Here is a 17,472-nt window from a genome sequence, read left to right as displayed (position 1 = left end):
CACTCAATTTATGGTAACATAATTTATTTCACATATTAATAATGCAAGGAAAATTGTTACGCATTTTTCCATGGTGCACCCTAACTGATTATTTCCCAAACCGTTCTTCAATTTGCCCCTCCCTTTTTTTTTTCTGGGACTCAGAGGGACAGTTCAGAAGCACCACCCACCTGGATGGCAAAGATAAAGGAAAGAGGATCATGCATCTGAGAACTCTGTAACTAGAGCCTCGCCATGGGCTTCACTCTGTAGGCAAGATAAAAACAGGGGAAATGCAGAGAAGTGGATCCTACTGTCCTCACCAGACTTGTTTATTGTTCCAGTCTAATTTCTGAGCACTCTTCCCAATCATCTGTTCTCCAAGCCTAGCTTGCCTCAACTCTAATTCCTTCTTGCTCTCAGGCATCATGTTCTTTCCTGAGTCTTTCTTATCTGTTTGTTCAGTTGCAATCTTAGACTCTGATAGACACAACAAAAAGTACTTTCCTGTTGCAATATCTGGAATGCTAGACAGGGAGCTCCAGTTTATCAGAAGCATCTCTCTTACTCTCCACACTCCTGCTGGCCAACAGTGACTGTGAATGGCAATTGAAATTCAAAGGGTGAGTCCATACCTAGGTTCCCCTCTTCTTTGCTGTTTGCTTTATGAATCTGATTTCCTTTGTTGGGAACCTCCTGCAATACAGGGCTGGGAGATTTTTATCACGCTTAAAATCAGCACCACTTTTGTACTCAGAAGGAAAAAATAATTCAGATAAAAGATAGGAACTAAACCTGTGATTCCCAGGTGAAGAAACTTCCTTTATCAATAAAGGTCATCACCAATTTATAGTCTTATATGCTTAGAGCATGGAGAGGTTAAAAATGACTAGAGGTCATACTGCTAATGTTTTGAATGAGGCAGGACTTGACTCCAGGTCTTATTTTCTGACACTACCTCTCTCAATTCACTCTGCAGTGCTGCTTTTCTAAGTAGCATAAAAAAAGACAAATACTTATGTATTAGATATAAAGAAATATATACATATTATATGAAACACTACTCAAGCATGTATATATCTATATTTGTGTGTAGGTATATATAGATACACATTTATCTATATATAGCTATATAGAATAGAAACCCCTTTTGCCAATAGTTTTTCTTTTAATGGAGGTGAGAGAAGTATGCTTTCTAAACATCCAATTTTCTTGGAGAGTATAACCAAGACTTCTCAAGTACAAAGGAAATATGACAGACATTCGCATCCAATCCATAATATGCTTTTAAAATTTTCTCATTTATATTGAATTTTGCAGTTTACCCAAAAAGCTTTCTTTTACAATGAGTGAGCTAGGCAAGGCAATCATTAAATTGCCACTCATTTTACTGAAGAAGAAAATTGAGGCCTGACTTGCTCACAATCACTAGGCTCTTAAAATGGGGGTGTGTGGGGTGTGTGAAGGAAGTAGAAGTCTTTCCCTTTCCCGCCCCTCCTCCCCTGGGGTTCTAGAACCACGCCTTAAGCAGGGGCAGTACCAGCCATTAATTGCGAGAGGACGGAGGCTGGGAAGAAGCCCAGACAGGGAAAGAGCCGGGCACCCAGAGTGCGCAGGCGCCCTCCGCTGCCCGGTGATGGGCATTTGCGCAGGCCCGTTGCCTCCCTTCTGTCCTCGGGTAGTCCGGAGAGGAACGACCCGCACCTGACAGCTTCTGCTTCCGGGTCGCCCCTTGGTAGCGGCTTCGGTATCCATTTCGACTTGGTGGTTCGGTAAGGCCTAGCTCCCAGTTCCGTCACTACTGGGTCCCTCTGGAGACCTGGCTCCCAACTCCCCCCTCCCCCCTACGGAGCCGCTGTCCCTCCCGTTCCCCCCTTCCCTTCTGGGGCGAGATGCTCTGGGGAGGGAGGGAGTCTGGGGCAGCCCGGGCCCCTCCTTCGCCAGCGGGTGGCCCCCACCCTCACCCCCCACTCCTGTGCCCCGGGACAGAGGCAGGGCTGCCAGCTGGCCTGGAGCAGCGGGAGCTTGTGCCCCGCGGGCAGCCTCCGTTCTGCCCCTCCGAGCTGGGCCCCGCGGTGGGTCCTGCCTCTGCTCGTTCCCAAAGGTTGCCGGCGTCGTGCCCTGGGCAGCCCGGGGGCCGCGGCGTTTGGGAGGGAGCCCAGCCTGCCCGCCCGGGCTTAGGGGCCAGTTACGTTTTCTCCAGGGCCTCCCCGGCTGTCCGCCCCCTGTCCCTCCGTCCGGCTTCAGGCGCCACTGCCCTTCGCCCAGCCCCAACGGTTGGAGTGAGTGACGGTGACCCTAAAGCTGGTTGCTTGGCACCTGTGCCCGGGGAGGCGTCGTACTCGGAAGAGCCGTCGGCGTTCCGCTTGTAAACATTGCTTCCCCTTTAGAAAAGGACCTTGAGGTTCATCCTCACTGTCTCCAAGCAGGCGACCAACCCCTGAAAAGGAAAGGGGTCTGCTTGGGGGGGCCACAGAGTAGAATCAAAAACTGCAGAATTGCACGGATTCCAAAGGCAGCTTGTCCTTGGGTCCGTTTTCAGCCTGCACAAAGACATAGGTAGGGACAAAGTTTGCGCAGTCTTAGCCTCCCATTTCTACTGCTCTGGTTGTGATGCCAGGGCCACTTTTTGATGTCTCATGTTGATCATTTAATCAGTGAGAATAAATTTTAAAAAAAAGATCTTGTGAAGCAATTAAAGACGAGTTGAGAAAATAGAAAATATTTAAAACTAGAAGATAATTCTAAAAAAAACATGTATAGTCAGCAAATGCTTAATAATGCAGAACAAGTTTATTTTTCTAGAAGAAACACGGGGAAGAATGTCGACTCAGTGAAATGTCTGAATTATATATTTTCATATTAATTAATTTCAACTACCATTCGTACAAATACTGAAAATGAATAAGTAGGTGAACTTGTTTATAACATCAAACATATCATAAATATAAAAATCTCAAATATGCTACTTATTTCAGATTTTTAACCTCAGTAATAATCAACTGCAGTGATATTATCACAAACAAAATCGGAGCAACTAGGTAGCAGAGGGGATGGAGTGCCGGACCTAGAGTCAGACCCAAATCGAACCCCAGAAACTTACTAGCTGTGTGATTCTTGGCAATTCTGTATGCTTCAGCTCCTTCATTTCTAAAGTACATGTCTCCAAGCATTGTTGTGAGGATAAAATGAGCATTTTGTGAACCTTAAAGAGCTATATAAATGCTAGCTATTATTAATCTAAATCAGTAGCATTTTATTTTCTACTATGTATTCTCTTTTCAAAATTTTCAGTAATTGTTTCTGTGAAAGTGTACAATCTTCGTTAAAAAAAAAAAAGCTGTACTTTAAATTCTCCCCAAAATGGTTCCTTTTTACAAATGAATCCTTTTGTAGTCAGACTCCTGGTGTAGCAGAATTTGAACACACTTTGCAGTTTTCCTTAGTTTTCATGACCCAGAAATTTTATCATATTTTTTCCAAAAATGAAATTTCTCTCTGAAATAAAGGGATCTCACAGTCTCTGGGTATATTGATTTAGTACTCTGTCCTCATCCTCCACTCCTCCTTTTAAAGAAATGAGCTAGACAACTATGTCTTTGTCTTCCTTCCCTATATTATTGTATGATCAAAAAATTTCCCTTGGAGGCAGCTAGGTGGCACAGTGGATAGAGCACCAGCCCTGGATTCAGGAAGACCTGAGTTCAAATCCAACCTCAAACACTTGGCACTAGCTGTGTGACCCTGGACAAGTCACTTAACCCTCATTGCCCTGCAAAAACAAAACAAAACAAAAATTCCCAAACTGACTAAACAGTGGAATACATTGAAATTTTTTTTTTTTAACGGGGCAATGGGGATTAAGTGACTTGCCCAGGGTCACACAGCTAGCAAGTGTCAAGTGTCTGAGGCCGGATTTGAACTCAGGTACTCCTGAATCCAGGGCCGGTGCTTTATCCACTGCGCCACCTAGCTGCCCCGGAATACATTGAAATTTGACAGAACCCCAAATTGTTTGAGGTAAGAAGAGAGAAAGGGAAGGAAGGATTGGTTAGTCTGGGGTAGAATACACCCAGATTAAAAGGAAGTTGAAGAAATTGAGGAACAAAATAGAGAACATTAAGCCTATTTTTGGTCCCACCAAATGTTTTACATAATAAGCATTTTAATGTATGCAATTTAATATTCACTACTCTATTCACATCTTTTGAAACCCAGGGTTCCATGGAACACAGTTTAGGAAATGTGATGTAAGAGAGAGAGTGAGCATGGTGGATAGTGGGCTGGCCTTGAAGTAAGGAAGACTTGGGCTCATGTCATTCACTTGACACTTCATGACCACTTTAACTTCAGGGCCTTAGCCAACTCTGAAACTTAAAGTAGCAGATCATTTGCATACCAGGAGTTCCCTTCATATTTAAACACACACCCAAAAAGCTCCTCACTGTCTTATGTATATTTTAGCCATTACAATGTGGTTGCTATAAAAAACACTGGATTTTTCTAAAGGCAGGTTGGTCATGTCACACCCTCCTCAAAAATTTTCAATAGCTCCCTCTTGCTGCTAGGATAAAATACAAACTCAGGCCCATATAAATTGTACCCTCATACCTAGCTATTTGTAAACCACTGGATGCCCATGGGTCTCAATACCTTCATTTGAAAAGCATTGGGGGGGGGGGAGCAGCTAGGCGGTGCAGTGGATAAAGCACTGGCCCTGGATTGAGCACCTGAGTTCAAATCCAGCCTCAGACACTTTACTAGCTTTTTTTTTTTTTAGTGAGGCAATTGGGGTTAAGTGACTTGCCCAGGGTTACACAGCTAGTAAGCATTGTGTCTGAGGCTGGATTTGAACTCAGGTACTCCTGACTCCAGGGCCGGTGCTCTATCCACTGTGCCACCTAGCTGCCCCCACTTTACTAGCTTTGTCCCTGGGTAAGTCACTTAACCCTCATTGCCCCACAAAAGAAAGGAAAAGCATTGTGTACTGGATGGAAGACAGGACCTTGACAATATAGGACACCTAGATCCAGGTTCCCCTTGCTTACTTAACAATTTATAATCTGGTTGTTTCAATATGAATTTTTTTGGGGGGGTGAGGCAATTGGGGTTAAGTGACTTGCCCAGGGTCACACAGCTAGTAAGTGTCAAGTGTCTGAGGTCGAATTTGAACTCAGGTCCTTCTGAATCCAGGGCTGGTGCTTTATCCACTGTGCCACCTAGCTGCCCCTCAATATGATTTTTAAAAAAGATTATATTAGCCACCATCCAGGTTTATGAGGATTGCTGAGATATATGGCAATTTAAAATGATGTGAATGCCTCAGGGAAGTCTTGGATACAAAGACAAATATGCTCAAAGGTGATCTGTATTTTAAAAAGTTTCTTTGTTTTATGCAGTTTGGAGCATGTGAACATATCCTGAGCCCTTGATGAGTTCCAGTATGTGGTATATTATGCAGAGCATTCAGAGCAAATACTCTCTCTCAGAGCGCTTAATTCGAACAATCGCTGCCATACGTTCCTTTCCCCATGATAATGTAGAGGACCTGATCAGAGGGGTGAGTGTACTGCTATTTCTGTGAGAAACCACTGAGGGTTAAAATGGAATGATTCCTGGGGGACTGTGCTATGTTACAAGCCTGAAGCATCAACTCTACAGAGAGTAAAATTTCCATTACCTCCCAAGAGATGATAACCTGTTGATTCTTATTTGTTCTTTGGTTCAGTTTTCCTTCCCTTCTTCTTTTTGTCATGAAATGTGTTGACTTCTAGATATCTAGTGGTTTAAACTCCATTACAATATCACGCAGAAGGGGGCAGCTAGGTGGCACAGTGGATAAAGTACCTGCCCTGGATTCAGGAAGACCTGAGTTTAAATCTGGCCTCAGACACTTGACACTTACTAGCCGTGTGACCCTGGACAAGTCACTTAACTCTCATTGCCCCGCCCCCCCCAAACCCCAATAACAATATCATGCAGAGGGGAGCTAGAAAGACTTTACAAGTGATACTATACAAGTTATTTTATAGAAGTTCTCATTTTGACACACTGATCTTTCTTTTTTTTTTTTTTGTGAGGCAATTGGGGTTGTGACTTGCCCAAGGTCACACAGCTAGTAAGTGTCAAGTGTCTGAGGCTGGATTTGAACTCAGGTACTCCTGAATCCAGGGCTGGTGCTTTAACCACTGCGCCATCTAGCTGCCCTGACACACTGATCTTTCCATGCCCAGGATAGAACAATTGTAATTTATTTCTATTAAGTAATTTATTACCTGCTGTATCGGTTTTGAAAAGTAGGTATTTTATTAAAGCTTTAATAATGAACATCAATAAAACCAACTTTGGTGGTTGGGGGTAACCTAGGCAGTGCAGTGAATAGAGCACTGGGCCTGGAGTTGGGAATTCTGAGTTCAAATCTAACCTTAGACACTTGTGTGACCTTGAATCATGTAACCCCTTTTTGCCTCAGTTCCTCATCTCTAAAATGGGGACATACTGGAGAAGGAAATAGCAAAACACTTCCAATATCTTTGTGAAGAACAAAGATGATGTCTGTGGTGTCATGTAGAGTTGGACATGGCTGAACATTTCACAACAGCAGCAAAAACTAAACATATTGAAACAAAATCCTGCATTTTGAGAACTGTTTACAATTTAATTTGAGTGTATAAAAAATTATAACTTTTCAGTATATCCAAGTCCTTTTTTTGGTTTTTTTGAGGGGCAATGGGGATTAAGTGACTTGCCCAGGGTCACACAGCTAGTAAGTGTCAAGTGTCTAAGGCCAGATTTGAACTCAGGTACTCCTGAATCCAGGGCCAGTGCTTTATCCACTGTGCCACCTAGCTGCCCCCATGACTACAAAAATCTTTACACAGTTCCTTTTTTTTGTTGTTCTTTATGATACTTTCAGGGTATATCCCTAAGAAAACTGGGTCAAAGGGTATGATTGTTTTTGTTTTACTATGTATCACTCTATTGCCCAAATGTTACTATTTCTTACTTTGGGTAGTATTCTAACTCTTAAAAGCACAGTGTGACATCCTTAAGAAATGCTGGTTATAAATCTGATATTTTAGAAAATCCATCAATTTCTATTGGGCAGTTGTTGCAGGTGCAGTTTCTTGACTGCAACCATACCATTACCATGGTAGTAGTAAATGGGACTTAAGAATCTATGTGAACAGTCTGGTGCTTCATGGCTGTGAAAAGGAAAATGTGCAGTTAATGAAATCTTGGTAAAGGACTCCATCCTAGAAACTCTCAAATTCTGATTCTGCCCTTCTGTTGAATCAGCCTGACTTCGGCTTAGTTTTCTTTTTTTTTCAGATTTAGATTAGGAGCAACTCTACCACTGGACTAAACAACTTTTAAAATTTCTTAGTCTTCTTAATAAAGGTGGCTATTAGCACGATTCAAAAAAATTGGCAAGTGATTCACTGGCTTGGCTCCAACAGTAGAGCTGTATTTCTTTAGTTCGTAAATGGGTTGCTGTGTTTATATTGCATGGTGTGTCTGGTGGAGGCAGGACTCATTTTCTCTGGTACCCATTAGAACCTTTTCCCTGCCAATCTGACTAGCGTTTTCAGAACATAATGGGGGGCAGCTAGGTGGTGCAGTGGATAGAGCACTGGCCCTGGATTCAGGAGGACCTGAGTTCAAATCTGGCCTCAGACACTTAACACTTATTAGCTGTGTGACCCTGGGCAAGTCACTTAACCTCAATTGCATCACCAAAAACAAAACAAAACAAAAAACAGAACATAATGGATTTGGGAAATGGATCACCATTCCAATTTCCTCAAAATAGCAAATTCTTCCTAGTTTGACTAAGGTCTCACTATTTTTGCAAAACTGATGAAAGTTCTCTCTCTTTCTACCTATAGGGAGCTGACGTGAATTGTACTCATGGCACACTGAAGCCACTGCACTGTGCCTGCATGGTGTCAGATGCTGACTGTGTGGAGTTACTCTTGGAAAAAGGAGCTGAGGTAGTTTGTTTTTAATAACCCACTCTAACACTTCATTGAAGAGCATTATATTTTCTAAGAATCAGTTCTCCATATCTCTTCACCTTCTGTCTTATGCTGTATTCAGTAGTGCCATTGGTTAGAACCACTGTTATTGCCAGACATCATAGCAGGTATTCAGAGCCATGGATATTTGTTCCTTATCAGCCCCATTGTGTCCCTCTGTCTTTCCCTTTTTTGTTCCCAGCCTACTTTGTTGGTGCTACTTTTCAGCTACTCTTCAATACTCTTGAAATTTTTTTTCCTTATGGAATGAATTCAAGCCGTACATAGGAGGACATCCCCCAACCCTCGCTTGTACATTTTCCTTCTTAGGGTTGGACCTGACATCAGACACAGCCTCCCAACATCAAATGAAAACAAAGAATTACATCTCTCAGGCAACCCCTTCTTGGGAATTTTCCTCTTTTCCAAATTAATAATACTGTATATATTGGAGCTTTCTGTAGATTGTCCTTAATAGTAGATGACAAAAAGAACTGGGATAAAAGAGAGAACCCCAAATTTCTACTATTTAAATTTTATCTTCACCAACCCTCTCACATCACTGCTTATTAGCAAAAGATGAGTTTAAGTTGCATCCTCCTCCTTTCTACCTGACCCTGTTACAGAAGTACTAAGAAGTAGTAGCATAGCCAGAAGATAAGGAGGAAGAGGAAAGACAGCAGCAGAGCCCTGGATGGTTCAGAGTAGATAAGAGTCCATGAGTTCGGAGCCAATTTTTCTGTAACAAACAACTGTCTCAGTTTTTCAGTTCATTAAAGCTTTTCTTTCCTCCTCTGTTAAGAGGGTGGTTCTGTTTTCTCCCTTTGACAGCTTTAATTGTATTTGTGGCAGCTACCGGGATCTTGCTGTTCATTAAGTACTTAGGACCAAAGAGTCTTTTTTCTCTAGTCTCTTTTTAAACTTTCCTCCCAGGAATACTAACAGAATATTTCTTCTTACCAAAGAAATATCAACTAGATTCTCTTCTAGCAGCTTTATGGGGCTACCATAGAAACAACTCCTTTCATATCCAACCTTCCAAACTTATTTCCAGGGAACTTCAAACTTACAGATATGGAGTATGTACTCACTTAAAATAGGTATTGCCAAGTAATCGATACTTTTTTCTCTGGACTTCCTTTGCCTTCCTATGGCCTTATATGAATATTAAAAGCTATTCCTACCCCTGGCCCCTATCTCCCATGTACCTATCATCTCCCTTTGGAACTGGCTTATGGACATTCTTGTGCAGCATAACAGATTATTAGTGATGGTTTGTGGATGAATAATTTGGATCTGCCTGACCATCTGTGTCTGTTATGTCCACTGTAATGTATTTGTTATTTCTTTTTACAGGTAAATGCTCTAGATGGCTACAACCGGACAGCTCTCCATTACGCTGCTGAGAAAGATGAAGCTTGTGTGGAAGTCCTGTTGGAATATGGTGCAAACCCCAATGCATTAGATGGCAACAGGGATACTCCACTTCACTGGGCAGCCTTTAAGAATAATGCCGAGTGTGTAAGGGCCCTCCTAGAAAGTGGTGCCTCTGTCAATGCCTTGGATTACAACAATGACACACCACTCAGCTGGGCAGCCATGAAGGGAAATCTTGAGAGTGTTAGCATACTCCTTGACTATGGTGCAGAGGTCAGGGTCACCAACTTAAAGGGCCAGACACCTATCTCCCGGTTGGTGGCTCTGTTGGTTAGGGGACTTGGAACAGAAAAAGAGGACTCTTGCTTTGAGCTCCTCCACAGAGCCGTCGGACACTTTGAATTACGGAAAAATGGCACTATGCCTGGTGAGGTAGCCAGAGACCAGCAACTTTGTGAGAAACTGACTATGCTGTGCTCTGCCCCAGGAACCCTAAAAACATTGTCTCGATATGCTGTTCGACATAGCTTGGGACTCCAGTATCTGCCAGATGCGGTAAAGGGCCTGCCATTACCAGCATCTTTGAAGGAATACCTGTTACTTGTAGAATAACTGAGGAAGAGTTTGGGCCATCACACAGCAGTTCTACATGAGGTTTGCCCTGCAGACCTAGCTCTCCTGTTCTGTCATGAGAAACGGGATGCAGATGCTCATGTCTGGTGCATAGATTTTGAAGCAACATATCACAGCAATAACACCTTTGCCACCTCCCCTCTAAGCCAAACAAACAAAAAAATCCCATGCTTTTTTGTTTGCAGAAAGTGTGTATTGCTTACTCAGCTTTTGATATTGCACCTTCTAAAAGAAAAGGTCTCCATGTTCTCTCATTTAGGAGACATACAGCTGGAGTCAGCTGCACAGCTGGATTTCTTTAGGAAAATTAAATGTATTTAAATAGTGTGTGTGACCTCCCTGCAGAGACGTTTGGTTACTAACCCTTTAGGAGCTTTTTAATTGGTCAGTGGAGATATTCAGGGAAAAAACAGACGAGATAACACTGTTGACAGTCTAAAGAGGAAAATATAACACAGCTTAAATAGTGCAAGTTAATAATGACTTAACCGAATGACATACTAGCATTGCCATGTAGTTGAAGGGGGAACTTTCCTTTGGTTTCCGTCATAAGAAACAAGCTGTCTTTTTCCCCCTCTGTATCTGAGTGGAATAGTGGTACAGCTGAATGAACTTAGCTGCTCTCCAGTGGAAAGAAAATAGTTATCTCTGCAGTCCTGAGAATGCTAGTTTTTCAAATGTAGTTCTCAGACCTTCTCCAATGAGGTGTTCTAAGCACCAAGAAACCATCATCCCTGTCCTTTAAACCTTTTAGTGTTTGATTCTAGAAGGGAAGAGTATAAGCTAGGCTGCTTTCCTCCAAGGTCAAGTTCATAGTCTCCCTATAGAATACTCTACTAAATGTTTGGAATTGTTTTCCTTTCTTATTGTTATTTAAGTTGTGCTTTGTATTAATTGACATTTTAGTCATTTCAGGCTGTGTGTATGTATGTGCTGGTAGTGGGGAGATGCTGTATAGAAAACTGCCTGGAAAAATGTGGTTTGGGTTAACAGTACTTTTCATTTCCATATTCCTGCCCTTTCAGTCAAGTTGTCACTGACCTGAGAAGCCGTAATCTGAGTAATACTTGACCAAAACAAAACAAAAAACTGTATCGTGTGGGGAGGGGAAGGAAAAGAGTGGGAGAAAGCCATATGCAAAATAGGAATGGAATCTGTTGAAGTAACTTGAAAATAAGTGAGGAAAAAGGCAGTGTGGTATATTGAATAAAGAGCAGACTTTGAATTCAGGAAGACCAGGGTTCAAATTCTTCCATACATACTGGCTTTGTAACCCCGGGCAAATCACTTTGTACCCCATTTAGCTTAAGCTACCAAACAGTTGCCAATTGGTATTGATCAGTAGAGTTTCCTCTTCAAGAGAGCTCTGAAATCACAGGTCTAGTCCCCCCGAAAAGTGAATCTGATTTTTTTCTTTTTTGCTATTTGTATATTACATTTATTGAGGTGGTAGAGGGGGTATGGGAAAGTAGTAGTAGTTCCAAAGGGGAGAGCTTCTAAACACCTACTTTATTCTAGTTATTTTCTGGGCATTCTTTTGCATTCTCTTTTTCCTTATAGGTTTAATTAACTACAAAATATATCCCTAGCTCCTCTCTCATACATTATGGTCCCTACTGTAAATATCTCCTCCCCTATTTCATATGTCACTAAGCTTGACAGTACATTAATAAAATCATTTTCAGAAGGGTTGTGGGGATGGGAATCACACCCACAAGGGAAAAGGAATAGCTAAATGAAGGCTATTAGGTGTAATAGAGGGGCCCACAAAGAACATTTAATCCAACTCTCATTTTACAGTTGATACTAGATGAGGTGAAATGTCTTGCCCAAATTCATGCCACTATTTAGTGGCTAAGTGAGGACTAGAACCTCACCGATGTCATGATGTCTTTCCCCGCCTCCATTTAACAAATGTTTTTAGCTGGCTGAGAAACTCCCACTTCACTTTAGTTTATAACGAGTTCCATCCATCTTGGCTCTGAGAAAATAGTTTCTCCTCCATTTAACAAAAACCACATCTGACTGGATTTTTGGAGTCGAAGCATGATTGGAAAGCCCTTGCTCTCGATCTTTACTCACAAATTCTTAGCCCTCCAGTGAATCGTGTTCCTCTCAGCCTTCCTATTTCACTTTGTTGCAGTTCTATTCAGTAGACAAAGTGCTAGGCACTATGCCTGGTGACAGAGATACAAAGACATGAATGAAAAATTACCTGCCTTCAAGGAGGTCATAAACTCAGATTGTTACAGTATCGTGTTCTTGTTAGGGAGATTCTCTGTAAATGGTTTGTCATTTGACTTCTTTGTTTAAAGACTCAACTTCACACGTTTTCATTTATTGTCAGCTCTAGAGGGTTAAAAAACAACTTTTAGTATAAAGGATGTTTGCTCTTTAAATATGCTTTTTTTCCCCAGAAGCTTATGCATCCCATTGGATTTAGAGTAAGAGAGCCTGAATTCAAGTCTTAGCTCCACGACAGACTACCTGTGTAATTTTTGGCAAGTCCTATCACTGTCCTTGGTTGTAGTTTTTAATCTGCAAAATTAGGGGGTTGGATTAATTTACCTTTAAGATATCTCCTATCTGTGATCTATGAACTCAACCTCCTTTTACAATCCCTTACGTTTCTAAGTTTGGACAAACACTCTGAACATAGTTATAAAATTATTTTTCTTAGTAACTTATTTTTCTCTCCATTGAGATTTTGTAGATCTCAAGGAAAACCAGTCATAGTCTTGAGTCAGTTCAGTTGTGTCTGACTCTCCATGACTGCATTTGGGGTTTTTCTTGACAAAGATATTGGCGTAGTTTGCCATTTCTCCTGGGCCAGCGCTGTACCCACTGTCCCACCTAGCTGCTCCGATTATAGTCTTGGCTTCTAGCAAAGATGGCGCACTGAGGGCAAACTTCCTTTTTACCTCCTCAGTGATGTGGCTGGTGAATGGAAGGACAAAGCAGGTATCCTTGGAAAACAAAATCTGAGTAGAATGAGGGATGTGGCTAGACAATGACACTCTTCTATGCAAGTTGTAGAGAATGTATACCTGATGTTTAATGGCATGAAACCTTACAGTGGATGCCCCCATGAGAAATGTAAAATCTCAGCTATAGTTGTCTCAAGATAGTCTAATGTTTTGACTTTTTCTTGGTGACCCAAAGCAAGCGCCCTGCTCCTCCAACATCACTGAGTTCTGTGACCTTTAAACAAAATTGTAGGCCTTAGAAAGATGATTCCAATATGGAGAAAGGAGGTAAGAAAGGTAACACCGTGGAGAAGGGAGGGTCTAAAGGTGATGAGCAATGGTCTGATTCCTCCAACCTATAAATGCTCTGTAAGAACCAGCAGAGACAAGGAGCAAGTATGGTCATAACTCATTTAAAGAAGATAGCCTAAGGTGAGCCCAAACCACAATAACATTGGCATTTATTACCGTACCTACAGCATTTGCCACTGCAACAGAAGCAACATGGAAACTACGATCATTTTGTCCAAATTACAAATGAGAAAATAAATAAAACTTGTTTTTAGATCATTGATAACCGAGTGACTGAAACCTGGCAAGGAACCCTGCCTGGGGTGACAGATAAACGTGGAGTAGAAGCTACCCAGCTTGCCACGTGCCTCCAGCTGTTAAGATTGAGCCACTTGCTTGTGGCTGTGGTTGGTTATAGGGTGAGGTACCATTTAATGAGAAGGGAGCTAAAACACTGAGAATTTAAGAATAAGTCTAGGCATGGACTAGCCAGAGTGAGCTGAGCAATTCTAGCTCTTGCTCCATCTACTCAGGGGCTTGTAGACTCTCCAGACATACGCTTGACATGTTCCAGGTGAGCATGTTCTGTAGTGTCCAGGTCAGTATCATATTTGGCCAGGATTTTAAGGAGAGGCCGAATCTTCATCCACCACTGCTCCTTAGGGATCCTGTGTCTATAGGGAAATAAGATAGGGTCACCCGGCAGCCACCAAACACCACAGTTGCCTACAAATAACAAATCTAGAGGGTCTAGGAATCTAGTTAGGCAGAAAAGAATAGTTTGGAAAGGGATTTAGTAAAAGAAACTAAACATTATTAAGAGAGCCTTGAGGCTGGGGGAAATAAGAGTGTCCTAGGATTGTAGAGATGGTACTCACTCAAAGTCTGTCTCTTCTTTGAGGTCAGACAGTGGTTGGAAGATCAAGGCTCTCTTACGCATCCCCAGTACACAAGCAGAATCCGGGGAATTGGCAAAAACACGCCCTGGAATAAAAGTTTGTCAATAAGATTCTCACCCTGCAAAGGGCAGGCCTGGCCACAAGTGCTGGACCAGGTTCCCAAGCCTTCCTCTTTAGCTTCACCTACCATTACGGATATTTTCTTGGATTTTTGTTGACATCCAGGTCATAGCCTTAGCTCCCATCTTAGTAGCAAAGTTTCTGTCAAATGGAGTTGGGCTTCCACCCTAAAAAGAATACAAGGGAAAGTTGAAAAAAAGGAGCCATGAGTTAGGGATAAGAGGAAGATATTTTGAGATGTGTATAAGGTTGGAGGAGAAAACACAGAAGACCCAAGTGGGAGAAATTATTTGAAATCCTTTTGAACTAGGAAATAAATGCAAAGGCTCAGTTTAGTAAATGGTTCAGCAAGGCCTTGCCTTTGGTCTGGATGTTTGGTCTGTTGAGGGGAAGATGTTGGTTGGGGGTATCCTTTGGCCACCTGGTTCTGTGCTGGTACTTCAAGCCTATCTACTTACTGCGGGAAGGCCACTCAGGGCAGTGTCCCTGCCCTATTAGTCTAGCTACACTTGCTATTGTCTGAGGAAAGAAGATATTCAGAAGATGCTTTTTCCTGGGACAGGAAAATGTGGATAATAAATTGGGAATAATGGAATGTGGATAAGAGGGGACAGGGTCAGCCCTAGGCAAAAGTGTGAAGTAGGCAAAATTGATCCATTTATGGTACTTTCCCCTCCCTCTCTTAGAACAGACATTTTCTGCGTTCCTTTCCCCTAACTATCTCCCTATCAAGGGCCTCAGTCTGCTCTGTGTTTGTGGCTTAGGACAAAGATTTGAAAACAGATAGTAGAATGAAATAATAGAAAAAGTGGTGTACCAAGGCATTGGAAAACCTAGGTTTTTGCCCTGGTGTGACCATGGGCTAGTCACTTAAGCTCCCTAAGCTTCAGTTTCTTCAGTTATAAAATACAGACAATACTTGCACTATGCGGCCTCACGAGGTTGTGGAGAAAGTACTAAAGCTTGGACTAGTATTCATAGTAAAGTGTTGGGTTTTCAATGTATTCTTTCTTCCTTATGCTTTTGGTTCAGGCAGAGAGAAATAACCTTTCCTTGAAGCCCCATCCCATAAGGTCACCTAATTATCTAACGTCTTGACTTTACCCAAGGAGAGGAGTGAGGGAAAGAAGCTAGTAGACTTTAAGAGTGGGCCACAAGGGGGTCACTGTCCTAGCAGGTGAGCTTTCAGAGGGGTGGCTGGCTCTTCCTGTACTGTGGAGCAAGATCAAAGGGCTGGGATGGGGGTTATTTAGAACAGCAGTGGCAGGGGCTGGGATCTTGACTGAATGGAGATGGGATCTGTGAGTTCCCCCACCTGTTGCATGTGGCCCAGCACATTCTTCCTGCTATCGAAGATGCCTTTCCCCTCTTCTGAGTACAGGTTGAAGATAAAATCAGTGGTATAATTTTCATTGCACTTCTCATTCCTGTTGAACAGAGACTAGAATCCAGCAACTGCAGCTCCAAATTCCCCATTTCCTCCCCCATTTATCCACTGTAGGCTTTGTGCCTTCCTCCCTCCATCAGTGACTAACATAGATGATAGGACTTCCCTTTCCATTCCTTTCCATCCAGTTATTAAACATTTTCCCAACTATGGGTCCTCACCCAGGGTGACCTTGGATCCTGACTATTTTTTCTGTTCTTTGGAGGAAGTATGGGAAATGGGGGCAAGAAATACCTTACAATCAATCCCCTCTTCACTGTCGACTTCATCTTTTGCACCAGATGTTCAACATTTGCCTGAATGAACAATAGTAGATTCTGAGCTCAGCTGGGAGAGGGGGGTGGATGGGACATGGAAATGGTGGACAAGTACTTAGATTCTCCCTTCCTCCCATACTAGGGTCCTCTACACCAGGGACCAACATGGTGGAAAGCTGGTTGTAAATTGAATTGATAGATCCATGCTACGCTCAATGTCATTCCAAGTTCAGGCCAGGAGTTCATATTCAGCAATGAGAACTGGAATAGAAGGCACAGCTTTGCTATTGGCTCTAAGTTCCCATCTCCTTTTTGGGTTAATATGATGAATGTGCTATTGTATATTGAATGTTTGTGTGCTGTAGACCATGTGAGATGCAGTAATCCATCAAAAGGAAAAATAAAGGCCACTCTTGCTTTGGGTTTGGTTTTGGAAAGGAAAAAGAATAAGTGACTCTGCCTGCCCCAGCTGCCCACCTTCCTCCCCAGGGGTTCTGGTGACTTCTTTCTCTAACAAGCTTCCATCTAACTGATTCATGATCCCTTTACTTCTTCCTCAATATGGAGAGAACTGGAGCTTGCAGCAAGTCCTTTTCCCATTCTTAGCCTCATACTTCCCATGTGTAAAGTGAGAGTCAAGAGCTCCACTTCAAAAAGGTGATAGCCCAGCTGTGTAGCATGGAGAAAGGGACCACTCAGGTGGGTAGTTGAAAAGATTTCTAACTGGCCATTAGCACCCTCCTTCTAGGCTTCCTGCTGTATTCCACACAGTCAGGTCAATCAGTCCTTATTCATAAACCCTGGATACTCTAGGGTTCCCTGAGGGATGGAGGGAGGTGTGGGCTTGTTATCCAGGTCTTAGCTTGGGCTCCCACCTGCAAGTCATGGATATTGAAGGGCTCCTCATAGATGTAAGCAGCGTCAGCCCCAGCTGCTAGCCCTGCCATGGTAGCCAGGTAGCCACAGTAACCACCCATGGTCTCAATGATGAACACACGTCGCTTGGTGCCTTCTGCTGACTGTTTAAGTCGGTCACAAGTCTGGGAGAAAGGGTAGGAGATGGTTAGAAATTCTTGTGGCTCCTCCAACTCCTTACCACTAATTCTTTTTTTTTTTTTGGTGAGGCAAATTAAGGATGGCCCACACAGCCAGTAAGTGTCAAGTGTCTGAGGTCAAATTTGAACTCAGGTCCTCCTGAATCCAGGGCTGGTGCTCTGTGCCACCTAGCTGCCCCCACCACTAATTCTTTTTTGTTTTTGTTTTTTTTGTGAGGCAATTGGGGTCAAGTGACTTGCTCAGGGTCACACAGCTAGTAAGTGGTAAGTGTCTGAGGCCAAATCCGAACCCAGGTACTCCTGACTCCAGGGCCGGTGCTTTATCCACTGCGCCATCTAGCTGCCCCACCACTAATTCTTAAAAGGACATTTTATAGGTTCCATCCTCCCTAGGCCGCAGGTGCCTCAAGCAAATCATGAAAATCCAGCC

At 42.7% G+C, this 17,472-nt stretch overlaps 2 protein-coding genes across 4 annotated transcripts in view; one reads left to right on the top strand and one right to left on the bottom strand.

The window, feature by feature from the left end:
* The first annotated feature begins 1,535 nt into the window (after positions 1-1,535).
* On the top strand, positions 1,536-11,236 carry ASB8 (ankyrin repeat and SOCS box containing 8). Its single transcript, XM_043965981.1, has 4 exons — positions 1,536-1,751; positions 5,379-5,539; positions 7,869-7,973; positions 9,354-11,236. Exons 2-4 carry the CDS (start codon positions 5,411-5,413, stop codon positions 9,984-9,986), a joined length of 867 nt encoding a protein of 288 aa, XP_043821916.1. The 5' UTR covers positions 1,536-1,751; positions 5,379-5,410; the 3' UTR covers positions 9,987-11,236.
* Positions 11,237-13,417: 2,181 nt separating this feature from the next.
* PFKM (phosphofructokinase, muscle) overlaps positions 13,418-17,472 on the bottom strand; it is a 50,422-nt gene continuing 46,367 nt past the window's right edge. For all 3 annotated transcript variants that reach the window (XM_043965978.1, XM_043965977.1, XM_043965979.1), the window contains exons 18-23: positions 16,863-17,027; positions 15,965-16,026; positions 15,599-15,710; positions 14,351-14,450; positions 14,143-14,248; positions 13,418-13,938 (exon numbers count right to left, since the gene is read on the bottom strand). In XM_043965978.1, the coding sequence (XP_043821913.1) occupies positions 13,794-13,938; positions 14,143-14,248; positions 14,351-14,450; positions 15,599-15,710; positions 15,965-16,026; positions 16,863-17,027 (690 nt within the window). In that variant the 3' untranslated portion in view covers positions 13,418-13,793. The remainder of the gene's footprint in view (positions 13,939-14,142; positions 14,249-14,350; positions 14,451-15,598; positions 15,711-15,964; positions 16,027-16,862; positions 17,028-17,472) is intronic.

The sequence above is a fragment of the Dromiciops gliroides genome, chromosome 5 (assembly GCF_019393635.1).
Source record: "Dromiciops gliroides isolate mDroGli1 chromosome 5, mDroGli1.pri, whole genome shotgun sequence".
NCBI lineage: Eukaryota > Metazoa > Chordata > Mammalia > Microbiotheria > Microbiotheriidae > Dromiciops > Dromiciops gliroides.
This window is presented reverse-complemented; position numbering and strand designations above follow the sequence as displayed.

Coding starts and splice junctions, on each gene's coding strand:
- ASB8 (XM_043965981.1), top strand. CDS start 5,411: ATGAGTTCCAGTATGTGGTATATTATGCAGAGCATTCAGAGCAAATAC. Junction 5,540..7,868: donor TAGAGGACCTGATCAGAGGG/GTGAGTGTACTG, acceptor TTCTACCTATAG/GGAGCTGACGTGAATTGTAC. Junction 7,974..9,353: donor TCTTGGAAAAAGGAGCTGAG/GTAGTTTGTTTT, acceptor TTCTTTTTACAG/GTAAATGCTCTAGATGGCTA.